Source organism: Canis aureus, chromosome 3 (genome assembly GCF_053574225.1).
Source record: "Canis aureus isolate CA01 chromosome 3, VMU_Caureus_v.1.0, whole genome shotgun sequence".
NCBI classification, from domain to species: Eukaryota; Metazoa; Chordata; class Mammalia; order Carnivora; family Canidae; genus Canis; species Canis aureus.
In genome coordinates this window covers 58,335,676-58,348,100 of record NC_135613.1, presented here as the reverse complement: position 1 = coordinate 58,348,100, position 12,425 = coordinate 58,335,676, and the positions used below count along the sequence as shown (strand labels likewise).

Below are 12,425 nucleotides of genomic sequence, written 5' to 3'. Positions count from 1 at the left end.
CTTGGGTCCTGTTAGCCCATCCTCCAAGGCCAGACCGAGCTCTGCGGGTCAGGCCTCCCTGCCTTCCCACCCGGGGAGCAAAACCTGTGGGGCTTCTGCTCACAAAGGGGAGCCAGACCCTCATCCTCGCTGGGGGAGGCGTGGGGACGCTGGGCTGCTGGCGGGGCCTGAGGACGCGGTGCCCATGGTGTGAATGGTCAGTGAGGGCGCAGAATCAGCCCTACCCGCCGAGGGCACAGCACCCAGGTGACCACAGGGCCCTCATGTCTTCCTGCCGCTTATTTGTGGGCTTGCGACGCTAACTGACAGCAATGCAGTGGAGCCCATGGTCACACCAGGGCTCGGGGTGGCCACGACCCTGTCACCCGCGGCCCCACAATGCCTGCCGTGGCCCCTGGGCTGTCCTGCTGCACTGCCCGCCCGGGCCTGACCGGAAAACTGAGTCCTGCTCGCACAGCTGCCAAGAGCAGGACTTGGGCTCACGTACCCTCTCCTCAGACCAGCTCTGTCCTACCTCAGAAGTGAGGTGTCGCCCAGTCCCCACCAGGCCCGGAGCCACACATGGGGCCCCACGCATCGTAGAGCATGGCTGCTGTGCCCTGGGGGGGTCTGCGCCGGGCACCCTGCCCACCACTCTTAGGGATGCCAGTCAGGGCGGGCTGTGTGAGCGCAGCCTCTGGGGGATTGTGGTGTCGCCCCCTGCAGCAGCAGGGCAGGGTCCTCCGGTAGGTATGGGGTGGGCATGTGGGCTCACTCGGCCTCACAAGGGGTGTGGCCTGGAGCACATGACCCGGGGTGCATGAGCCTCAGTGTCTTGCCTGGAAATGGGGCTAATGTGCAGAGAACAAAAACTCCAGTGGCTGCAGGGACTGGTGGCAGCACCTGGGCCACAGTAGCCACTCAGCAAACACCAGGCCTGTTCCCGGTGTGTGTTACCAGGAGCCTGTCTTGAGTGCAGGGCCCGGCGCAGAGTCCACGTGGTGGTAGAGAGTCGGGTGGCTGAGGAGCTGGAGAAGGATCGGGGGACCTCACCCCGAGGTCTTCATCCTCTGTGCCTGGGCCACCCCACCGTTGCCGCCCAAACCATTCCCCACTGTGTGGGCTGCAGTCCGAGCTCAGAAGGCAGTTACTCTTAGCCCAGGCCCCATCTACGGGAACCGAGTAGTTGCCATGTGTACCTCCCTGGGCAGAAAAGCTTCTGGGTCTGTGTTCTTGGCCCAGCACATGGGCCGCAGGGCAGTGGCTGGGAGATGCAACGTCTCTGTGGGCTCCCGCCCTCCCCTGCCCAGGCTTTCCCTCAGAGCCCCCCGGGAGGGGGGGTCCTCCCCACGTGACCCCCAGCAGGTGCAGCAGGCTCTTCGATGGGGCGGGGGCGCGCACAGAAAGGACCAACTCTGCGGACTTGGCTGCTGTAGGAGGTGAGTGAGCTTCCCGTCGTTGAAGGCATGTGAGCGGTTTGTAGTAGGGCCTTGTGGCTCGGCCGCACAGAGGAAATGACATCCTCTCTGCCGGATGTGTTGTTGTGGCCCAGGGATGAGGGCTTGGGCCAAGCAGCCCCAGAGGAGGAGTGGCAGCCGAGGGAGGCGAGGACGGCCTCATCCTGGGCTCGCCGGTGATGAGCAGCAAGGGCTCAGATACTGCTGTGCGTCTCGGGGGTCCACCTGCCCCAGGGGACCCCCTGCAAGGCCGCGCTGTTCCTCTCCTAGCTTCAGGCAGATGTGCATAAAATACTTGACACAGGCATCCAGGTTTCAGAGGCGTGCTCAGCCCACATGTGCATCCGTAGCTGGAAGCAGATGCCGCCAGGTGACATTCCTACAGGCACTCTTGTCACCCGGGAGGAAGGCAAGGCAGTTGTTTGTGGGCCTCAGGGGTTGCATGGTGCTGGCCTCCCTCCACTTTCTGGTCCTGCTGGCCTGGAGGTGGGGCCAGACGCTGTCCCTCCAGCTGGGAGTACCTGCGGCCCCCGCACTGGGGGTCCCACGGCGCTGAGTCCTCTGTTCCCCCCACAGGAGAACTGTACCGGGTTTCCTTGAGAAGACAGAGGTTCCCAGCCCAGGGAAGCATCGAGATCCATGAAGACAATGAGGTGGGCTGGGCTTCTGGGGGTGTCTGGGCCCACCTCTGGTCAGGATTTCTGGGAGAGCCCCAGGCTGGTGGACACTTGACTTCCTCTTCACTGGTCTCACTGTGTGACTCCGGGCAGGTGCTCATCTTTCTCTGGGCTGCTGGCTCTCGTGTGAACCAGGAGGGTCTCTTGGGACCCTTCTAGCCCCCACAGTAGGGCGCATGCTCTGCTGGCAGCCTGCGTGCCTCCCTCTGAATGCACACGAGGTCCCGCCACACTGGGAGCTGGGGGCCCCCCAGCTGGGAGCTGAGACACGCCAGCCAGAGTGCTGTGTGCCATTGTCCATGGGTCTCTATCCCGACGGATATCCTTCTCAGGAAGGCTGCCCACAGCGCTCCTGCAAGACACACGTCCTCCTGCTGGTGCTGCATGGGGGCAACATCCTGGACACGGGTGTGGGCGACCCGTCCTGCAAGGCAGCCGACATCCACACCTTCACCTCCGTGCTGGAGAAGGTCACGCGGGCCCACTTCCCAGCAGCCCTGGGCCACATCCTGGTCAAGTTTGTGCCCTGCCCTGCCGTCTGCTCGGACGCCTTCTCACTCGTCTCTAAGTGAGTCCCCTCTGCACACCTGGGCTGGCTAGGGCTGGTGGGGATGGTGGGCTGTGGGTGCCCCTGGCCGGGGCCTCCCTGGGACTTCAGGGTGGGAAGGGGCCAGTGAGAGTCCAGAGCAGTGTGTCCCCCTGTGCGGGGCCGGGCGGTACAGGCCCCTCGATGGTGCAGAGCCACTCTCCATGCTCCCCATGCTGGCCCTCCTGGCCCAGAGGAGGCTGCAGAGGCCTCGAGGGGCTAAGCTGTTTCCCCGGGGTGCCCAGCAGCATGTGTGCTCTCTGGCAGGCAGCACAGGGCAGGGTGGATGCCCAGCGAGGGCTGGGACCACTGCCCTGTCCGGGTTTCCTGGTCTGTAAAGTGGGGATTGTCGTGTCCTAAGTACCTGCTGGGGTTTTCTTGAGGGTCTTGCGGGCTGGAGCTCCTGGCACAGGTGGAGTCAGCAGTGATGCATGGCTGCGTCCTCATGGTGGGGACAGCGTTCTCTGTGGCCAGCAGGCTGGGAGAGGATGTCTCGACTGCCAGCAGGGACCCTGGCTGGAGGGGACTGAACAGTAGTCTCACAGGGCCCTAGTTCCATATCCAGAACTGCTGGAGCCTGGGGGAGGGAGCGGGGCACACGGGGTTCACTGTTCCTGGTGAGAGACAGGAAGGGGCCCCGGGAGCAAACGCCCTGTGACCCCTGTAGTCCCAGGTCAGGCTCCCAGCTGGATGAGGGAGAAGATGAGTCAGTAGCTCCCCCAGCTGGTGTGATTCTTGGCCCCAAGTCAGGGAAGGCACGCTGGAGTCCTGTCCATACCAGCCCCGGGCCCTGCTCTGCAGGACTGGGGAGGCAGGCTCTGTCCCGCCCCTGTGGTCAGGAGTTCCCAAGCTGTTCCATAATAACCCCAGGAGCCAGAGTCCTCACCCCCAAGACGTCCAAACCCCAGAACTGAGTCAGCGGCCCCGGCCCTGGTCCCCAGGAAGATGGATCGTCCAGCCACTTCTGGGGAGCTTGGGGAGCCAGTCCCTCCCCACCAGGCGGCTCTGCTGGCCCACTGGGAGGGAGCTCGTTCTCTGCTAATTAAACGCTCTACAGCTGCAGTGGAGGCCTGTTTCCTCCCATTTGTTCTCTGTGGAGATGAGGAAGGGCTGCTGGGCCGGCCATGCTCACCATCAGGGCTCTGCCACCTGTGCGGAGAAGCCTGAGCCCTGGCGCCTGCCCTGTGTCTGTCAGGTGCCCCATGGGTCCACGCTGCGCCCTCATCCTGACCTAGAGCCATGGGCTGAGGGCCTGACGTCCCCTGGACAGAGGCAGGCCGGGGTGGGAGGGAGGCTGGAGCAGGAGTTGGGAGCTGGGTCTAGAGGGTCCTGAGCCCCCTGGAGAGAGGGACTTGCAGGAGGGTAGCGGGGAATTGGGGAGGCTGAATGGTCCGCTGGCAGCAAGGATGCTGTAGGGGAGGCTGTGTCATCCGTCCGGGGGTCACACCTTTCCAGCAAGCCCCTGAAGGCTCCAGACCCTCTCCTGAGAAGGGTGGACACAGCTCACGTGTGCGGCCCCGTTATCACCTGGCAGGGGTGCTTCACAGGGACCCCACGCCTGGGAGGTGCTCTCTCCTCCTTCCAGGCACCCCTAAAGCCTTCCTTGAGACCCAGTCCCAACTCCACCTCCCCCAGGAAGCCTGCTCTGATCTGTCCCCACCAGGATCCACACCAGGTCGGGTGTCCCAGGGGTCTCAGCAGGAGAGGGCAGGGGAAGGCAGCTGTCCCAGGAGACCCTAGCCCATATCCCGGGCTGGCGCGGGCAGGGTTGCACAGGGGAGTCAGCACAGTGCCCCCTAGCCCCTGGCCTGTGCCCCATTTCCTCTGGCTCTTGTCCAGCTCCCCCTCCTGAGCCCCAGGCAGGGGCCCAACCGTGGCCAGCTCGTGCCTCTGCTCTCTGCCCCGTGTGGCCCCAGATCCCTGCCTGAGCCCGCTGGGCTTCCCTTGACCCTGTCTGCAGCCTGAACCCCTACAGCCACGATGAAGGCTGCCTCGGCAACAGCCAGGACCATGTCCCTCTGGCTGCACTGCCCCTGCTGGCCATCTCGTCTCCACGCTACCAGGATGCGGTCGCTACTGTCATCGAGCGGGCCAACCAGGTCTACAGAGAGTTCCTCAAGTCCCCTGATGGTATCGGCTTTAGTGGGCAGGTAGGACTGCCTCCCCAGCCTGCCCAAACCTAGCCAGACCCTGGCTAAGTCTGACCCCCGACCCTGGCCTGACTCCGACCCTAGGCTGCCTGCTGTTGTGTCCTCAGCTGACGCTGGCCCAACTCTGACCCCGGACCCTAGCCTGCCTGCTGTGTGTCCTCAGCTGACCCTGGCCCGAATCTGACCCCTGATCCTAGCCTGACCCCCGACCCTAGCCTGCCTGCTGTGTATCCTCAGCTGACCCCGGTCCGACTCTGACCCCCGACCTTAGCCTGACCCCTGACCCTAGCCTGCCTGCTGTCCTCCGGCTGACCCTGGCTGCAGAACGAGCACCTGTCTCCCATCGGGTCTCCCTCTGTGTCTCACGGGGACAGGTTCCTCAGTGTCCCCTGGACAGGTGACTGGTGCCCTGGCTGGGTGGGGGTGAGGGGTCCTTGGTGGGCTGGCCTTGCACCCCAGCCGTGTCTTCTGCAGGTGTGTCTCATCGGGGACTGTGTGGGCGGCCTCCTGGCCTTTGATGCCATCTGCTACAGCGCGGGGCCCTCAGGGGACAGCCCAGGCAGCAGCAGCCGGAAAGGGAGCGTCAGCAGCACGCAGGTGCGGGCCAGGTGGGGGAGTCTGTCCCCGGGGGAGGGGATGCCAGCGCTTCACACTTATCCATGATCGCTGGCTTCTAAAGTGTTGCTTCATGATCCTACAAGAATGGGGCTCAGGGAAGACTTGGTCTGGAGTCCCTGGGGTCACGTACCTTTGGGTGCACCCGAAATCCCCCCATCTCTGCCATGTGGCTGCCGTGCTCCTGGGGGCCAGTGCTGCCCTCAAATCTCAGGAGAGAAGGGTTCATGGGGCCTGGAGGAGGAGGTAGGGCCCTGAGCCTCTGGTGACTGCACTGCCCTCCTGTCCTCTGTGTGACCCCAAAGGACACCGTCGCGGTGGATGAGGCGTGCAGTCTGGCCAGCAGTAAGCGTCTCAGCAAAAGCAGCGTTGATGTCTCCAGTGCACCAGAGGATGAGGAGCCCCCAAGGCCATTGCCGCGGAAACAGAGCGACTCCTCCACGTATGACTGTGAGGCCATCACCCAGCATCACGCCTTCCTGTCGAGGTGAGTGCTCCTCTGGCGTGGTGTCCGCGGCCCAGGGGACCCCAGCTCATGGTTCCCCAGGAGGCCTGTGGCGGGTCACGTGTAGACGAGCACGGGAGTGCTCGGCCTCTGCCAGGACCTTGCCCCTGTCCCTGCTCTGCCCCGACTGGCAGACACCAGGACGGTGGGTGCCCCCTCCCTGAGCCTCACTGCTCCTTCTTCCTGCCAAAGGGCAGATGCTGCCAGCCACTTTGCCAACGGTTTTGAGAATGTGGTGTAAGAGCCTATATGGGTGTGTTTGGGAGCCACTCTGGGTGTGTGTTCTCACTATTTCTCAGATGGGGCCTCAGAGAACCCCGGTGGGCCAGGAAGTTTCTTGGGGGGCACGGCCAGCTGTCAATGCCCTGGGGCCAGTGTTCCGGCTCCCAGGCCCCAGCGCGGCAGCTTCTACACAGAGTTCCATGAGGCATCTGCATGTTTATCTTGGATGCGGGTATCCAGGCGGGTACAAGCCCAGCCAGGAAGGGACGTCCCCTCTTATCCTGATGACACGCACCATGAGGTCATCACAAGCTCTGCAAAACAGATCCACTTCGAGCCCTTCAGAGTATTTCCTTTCTGTGTATATTGTTTACATGGTCTGCATACAGTTTTACTTAAAAAAAAAAACAAACCTGTATGTTGTGATTTTTTTTTTTTTGAAGATTTTACTTATTTATCCATGAGAGACACACAGAGAGAGAGAGAGAGGCAGAGACACAGGCAGAGGGAGAAGCAGGCTCCCTGCGGGGGGCCCGATGCAGGACTCAATCCCAGGACCCCGGGGTCAAGCCATAAGCCAAAGGCAGACGCTCAACCGCTGAGCCCCCCAGGTGCCCCTATGTTGTGATTTTATCTGATTTTTATCTCTATATAACAAATACTTGCTGAACGTTCTTCATAGGGAATATTTTATTGAGTGCATAGATACCTTACTTCTTCCGAGTTTTCCAGTTCTTTCTGACAGGTGGTGCTCTGGCGAACACCTTCGCGAGACACTTTGTGTGTGTTAGGGCTGGTTTGCTCAGGTGCACTTCCGCAAGGGAAACCATGGGATCAAAGGCTCTGTGTGTTGATGTCCCTGACTGTTGGAAGCCTTCCTCCCATCCCCCGCCCCTGAGGGCCACGTTTCAAGTTGGGGTTGCAAGGTGAAATTGCAACATTTCTAGTTCATTCTTGAAAGATCCTTTAGGGAGAGGTCCCAGATTCAGAGAAGATGTCCGAGGCTTTGGGTGGCTGGTTCCACGCAGCCAGCTTTCCCCTCTGGTGTAGGGACAGATGGCTGTTTCTCTGGCAGTTAAGGAGCTGGCGTGTGTTTAGGGACCGCACTGTATGCAACATGTGTATCGTTGACCCCAGCGCTGTCCTCATGGGGAGAGTGGGGAGCCCGAGGCTTCAGATCCAACTGCCTGGACCTTGCTCCCAGAGGGCAGGCCGCCCGCCCCGTGCTAGTCCCATCGTTATTGCTAACATCCCCTCTCCCCTCCACCTGGAGGATTCCATCGATTCACAAGTCAGGGGATCGCTCTGGACAGTGTTCCACCCCAAGCTGTGCCTCGGGGCCAGCTAGAAGATTGGGGGGTTGCTGTTCTTCTCCCGCGGCTCTGGCTCACGGGCCGGCTGCAGGCGGGAGCCCACGCTGTCTGCGGGAACATGCATTATAGTGAGAGGCCCAGTCCCTGGAGAACTGACACCACGCAGTGGGTCTGTGTAGGGGCCGGGCTACTCAGGGACATGGGGCCTGAGGTCGCGGGGTGGCCCCCGCACAGCCAGCACCAGGGGGCAGGCCTGCCATCATGTGGGGTGTTCAAGTAACCCTAGGTCCTTGGCCCTGCTGAGCAGATGCAGGTTTACTGGATGGTGGCCAAGTGGGTTTGCCCAGGAATTGTCTCTGGGAGAGCTGAGGGGGTGTTGGCCTGCCGACCCTGGGCCTGGGGAGTGTTGGCAGACCTCAGCGGCCAGCGCCAGCGTGGAGGTGGTGTCGACAACCTCTGAGCCCCGCGGATGCATTCGTGGAGGGCTGGGCTCCTCCCACTCAGCCTGTGCACCCTGGTGCGCAGCCCTCCCCTAACTGCCCTCCCGGCTTTTCTCCCTGGAGCAGCATCCACTCTGGTGTGCTGAAGGACGAGGCCGAGCCTCCTGCGGCCGGGGGGTCCCAGCAGCCCGAGGTCAGCCTGGGTCGCTTGGACTTCGACGTGTCCGACTTCTTCCTCTTCGGCTCACCCCTGGGCCTAGTCCTGGCCATGCGGAGGACGGTGCTGCCCGGGCTGGACGGTGGGTGGCTTGGGCTGGGGCCTGAGAGGCCTCGTGTCCTTGGGGCACAGGGTCGGGCCCTGCAGCCAGGGGCGTGGGGTGGAGGGACAGGCTGCCACGTGTTCCAGGGTCCACAGAGTGCCTGTGCTCCCCCAGGGCCCACTGGGGCTTGTCAGTGCTCACCGATGCCTCCTCCGTGGGATGGATGGGAGGGGGAACTCTGCCTGGAGCGGGGTGCAGGGGGGAGGCTGAGGCCCCTGGCTGCCCTTGGTGTGGCCCCGGAGACCTAGGGCTCCCTGGACAGCAGAGTGACCAGTCCCCTGAGCCAGGTGGACAGAGGGCCTCAGTGCAAACCCCTGCTGGTGTGAGGGGAAGTGTTCCCAAACCCTTGCCCCCGCCCCCGTGTACCCCTAACCCCAGGCCCGAGAGGCAAGCATGAGCTGCTCCCTGGGGACCAAGTGATGAGCTCTGTGTCCCAAAGATGCCCTCATCGGAGTCCCAGAGGGTGGGAGGCGCAGGCTGCCCCGGGGGCCGGGCTGGGCAGTCGGGGCAGCTGTGAGACGCTTGGCCCCACCCTGACTGTGACGCCCCCTGCAGCTGATGCCCTGCCCATGTGTCTGCCGGCGGGTCAGGAGCCAGGCCGGGGAAAGCTGTGCGGATTTGCTGCAGTGTGACTGGGAGGAGGGGCAAGGATGCAGAGGGGGGCACGGCGGCTGGCAGGGAACTCCGTACCGGGCACCCACAGTGCCTCGCCTGGGGTGGGGCAGATCGGCAAGGCCTTGAATGCCCAACTCCACATCTCGACTTTGCTCCTGTCGGTGGCAGGGAGCCCCCAGATCCTTGCGTAGGTGGTTGGGGGGCTACTCAAAGCTGCCCTCAGGGGCCTCCAAGGGTCAAGGGGGCGGGAAGAAGCAAGGGGCTCCCCCGTGTCCCCTTACCCCAGGCTTCCAGGTGCGTCCTGCCTGCAGCCAGGTCTACAGCTTCTTCCACTGCGCGGACCCCTCGGCCTCGCGGCTCGAGCCCCTGCTGGAACCCAAGTTCCACCTGGTGCCGCCCGTCAGCGTCCCGCGCTACCAGAGGTTCCCGCTGGGCGATGGACAGTCCCTCCTGCTGGGTAGGCTCGGGTGTGAGTGTGCACTGAGCAGGGGCTGGGCCTGCCATGTGCCCCACCCCGTGATCTCCTGCCGGTGTTTCTGCCCCTGTGATGCTCCCGCCGGGTGCCCCCACCCCACGACGTCCCTACCAGGTGTCCCCCGTGATCTCCACAGGGGTGCCCCCACCCTAAAATGCCCCCTCCAGGTGCCCCGCCCCCATGATCTCCCTGCCGGTGCCCCCACCGCCCCCACAGTGCCCCTCACCAGGTGCCCCCATCCTCCCTGATGCTCCCCCACTGGGTACCCCCACCCTCCATAACCCCCCTAGTGGCCCCCACCAGGTGCCCCCACGCCCCCGTCCTCATCCAGCCCTACATAGCTGAAGGAGGGCCTAGCCCCTGCTGAGGGGGCCTGTGAGCTGCACGGACTGGAAGACAGCAGGGCAGCTGCCTCACTCAGCTTCTGGGCTGCCCAAATGTGTGCACACCTGCTCTGCAGGGGGCCCCTGCCTGATTCCTGTGGCTGCGGCCAGCACTTGGGCTGCTAGACCTGACACAGGAGGGGCAGGGCGGGGAGGATCCCAACCTGGTGGGTGACATGCAGGAGGGGGCCTTGGGTCCTGGCATTGGGGCAGGGGGAGCAAGTGCAGGTGGGCTCGGAGGAGGGCCGGTGGCCCCTGGGGCTCCAGGCGGTGAGCTAGGCATGGATGGTCACCGGAAGCCCAGCCCCTGACCCCAGCTGAGAGCCAGGCCAGGCCGGGTGCAGGGTCTGTGCCCGCGGCTCAGGCAGGACTCAGAACCAACCATGCCCCCCAGTTTTAACAAAAACTTCATTTCCAAAGTCCTCCTTGGTTCGGAGCTTCCACAGACAGAGATGGCTTGGAAACGTCCCCTGCGCACCCCATGTCCCTCTGTGCTTAGGGCGTCACCTGCCCCTGAGCACGCCTGAGCACCCAGGCTGCAGTGCCATTCACATGCAGGCTCGGCTGCAGTCCCCGAGGCTCAGGGAGGAGCTGGGTATGAGGCCACGTGGTTCTGGGTCATCCTGTGACTCATGTTTCTGGGGCTGTGTCCCAGAGATGCCCTCATCGGAGTCCCAGAGGGTGGGAGGCGCAGGCTGCCCCGGGAGCTGGGGCTGGGCAGTCGGGGCAGCTGTGGGACGCTTGGCCCCACCCTGACTGTGACGCCCCCCGCAGCCGATGCCCTGCACGCCCACGGCTCCCTGTTCCTGGGGTGCAGCTCACAGGACAGCCCACCGCTTCCCGACGCCCCCGCCTCGTCTCCCCCAGTTCTGAGGGCCCAGCGCCCGGGCCGCAGGGTGAGCCAGGACAGCTCCCATAGCGAGAGCTCAGGGTCCTCGGACAGCCTGGCCCCGGTGGGCGCCTCCCACAGTGAGTGAGGGTCCTTGGGGCTCTGCCGGGTCGGGGGGAGAGGGACCTTCCCCTGGGTGGCTGCCAAGGGCAGCCGGGACAGATAAAGAGCCCTGACCTCTGGCCACAGGCTGAGCCGTGACCTTGCCCAGCCTAGACTGATCCTGACCCTAGTCCGAGCCCTAACCCCACAGTTCCTTCTTCCCATGGGGAGTCCCTGCAACCCCAGGGTGGGACTGGGCATCTCTGTGGGGCTGGCCCTCACTCCTGGGGCCCAGAGTGACACATTGACCGTGGGGTTCGTGGGATGGGGCCCCAAGCTGCCCCGAGGGCTGTGGCCCAGGCAGGCCACACTGTCCTCACCTTGTATTGGGCCCACAGTCACAGCCAGGTGGTGGGGTGCCAAGCGCATCGACTATGCCCTGTACTGCCCTGACGTCCTCACGGCCTTCCCCACTGTGGCCCTGCCCCACCTCTTCCACGCCAGCTACTGGGAGTCCACAGACGTGGTGGCCTTCATCCTGAGACAGGTACCGTGCCCCTCCCAGGGGCCCATCCTTGCGCGTGGGGGACAGGGCCCCCTTGCAGGCCACACTGGATCCTGGGCTGGTCAGCCAGATCAGGGGTCACCAGGCCAGGCGGCAGGTCTCATGAAGTACACTGGCTTCTGGTTGGCAGTGCACCACTTCTAGCGGATGGAGGGGGATGTACCCATCCTCCTGGAGACAATAGAGAAGTGCCTGTTCCCTGGGGGCCTGTGTATCCTCAGAGAGGCAGGAACCTGGGGAGGGCACAAAGAAGGAGGTGGCGGGCGGAGGGTGGATTCCGTGCAGCCTTGGGAGCTAAAGGCAAGGGACCGACCCTGTTTGGTGTCCCGTGGGCAGCGTGCTGGCCTAGAGCGAGGGACAGCTGTCAGCTGACTGTATAATAGAAGGAAATCCCGTGTCTGCTGTTGGGTGGACCAGGAGGCCCGTGGAGAGGCTGACCTTGGGGTGGTGGCGGGGTGCTGGTGCTCTGGGGGGCCACCGGCTGTGATGGAGGAGGCCAGTGGGTCCTGCTGTCCACCTGCGCCCCTGCAGGGGGAGCTTCTAGGTTTGGGGAGGAGCAGGGCCAGGCTGGGCTGTGGTCTGGATGTGGGAAGGGTGGGCTGCCTGCCGCGGGCCGGGAAGGAAGTGAGTGGAGTCTGGAGCTTGGGGCAGATATGGGTGGCACGCACCCTGTTGACAGGCAGGGCCCCTGAGTGCCGTATGTGGGCAGCTGTCCTCTGCCTGTGGTGCATCCTGTAGCACAGCCCGATGCTGACCCCACCTGTCCCGAGGCCAGACTGACCAGAGCACTCCTGTTGCCCAGGTGATGCGCTACGAGAGCGTGGCTGTCAAGGAGAGTGTGGGCCTGGATGCTGCAGCACTGAGCCCCGCCAACCCCCGTGAGAAGTGGCTCCGTAAGAGGACCCAGGTCAAGCTGCGGGTAGGTGCTCACTAGAGCAGCACTCGGGGGGCATATGGCTGCCTGGGGGTCGGGGGGCGCATGGACAGGAGCGGGTGCTGGCTGGGGCACGGTTCAGAGCGCTGGGGCTGGCAGGGAGATGCCTGCGGGGGAGAGTTGCTGGATGTCCAGCCTCCATAGATGAGGACATGAGTCAGAAACTCAGCCATGCCCACGGGGCTTGCCATCTCATCCGCCACTGAGCATGGCCTGGTGTGGTACTGGCTGCCACAGAGGGAGGCACCGATGAGGAAG

The 12,425-nt window shown here is 63.9% G+C and overlaps 1 protein-coding gene across 8 annotated transcripts in view; it reads left to right on the top strand.

The window, feature by feature from the left end:
• PITPNM3 (PITPNM family member 3) overlaps positions 1-12,425 on the top strand; it is a 60,959-nt gene that overhangs the window by 37,247 nt on the left and 11,287 nt on the right. For 5 of the 8 annotated variants that reach the window (XM_077893136.1, XM_077893138.1, XM_077893134.1 and 2 more), the window contains 11 exons: positions 2,013-2,089; positions 2,446-2,681; positions 4,660-4,849; positions 5,139-5,246; positions 5,324-5,446; positions 5,770-5,951; positions 8,071-8,243; positions 9,166-9,336; positions 10,512-10,706; positions 11,067-11,215; positions 12,036-12,152. In XM_077893136.1, coding sequence (XP_077749262.1) covers positions 2,013-2,089; positions 2,446-2,681; positions 4,660-4,849; positions 5,139-5,246; positions 5,324-5,446; positions 5,770-5,951; positions 8,071-8,243; positions 9,166-9,336; positions 10,512-10,706; positions 11,067-11,215; positions 12,036-12,152 — 1,721 coding nt within the window. The remainder of the gene's footprint in view (positions 1-2,012; positions 2,090-2,445; positions 2,682-4,659; positions 4,850-5,138; positions 5,247-5,323; positions 5,447-5,769; positions 5,952-8,070; positions 8,244-9,165; positions 9,337-10,511; positions 10,707-11,066; positions 11,216-12,035; positions 12,153-12,425) is intronic. The other 3 variants (XM_077893137.1, XM_077893140.1, XM_077893139.1) reach the window with 1 other exon arrangement.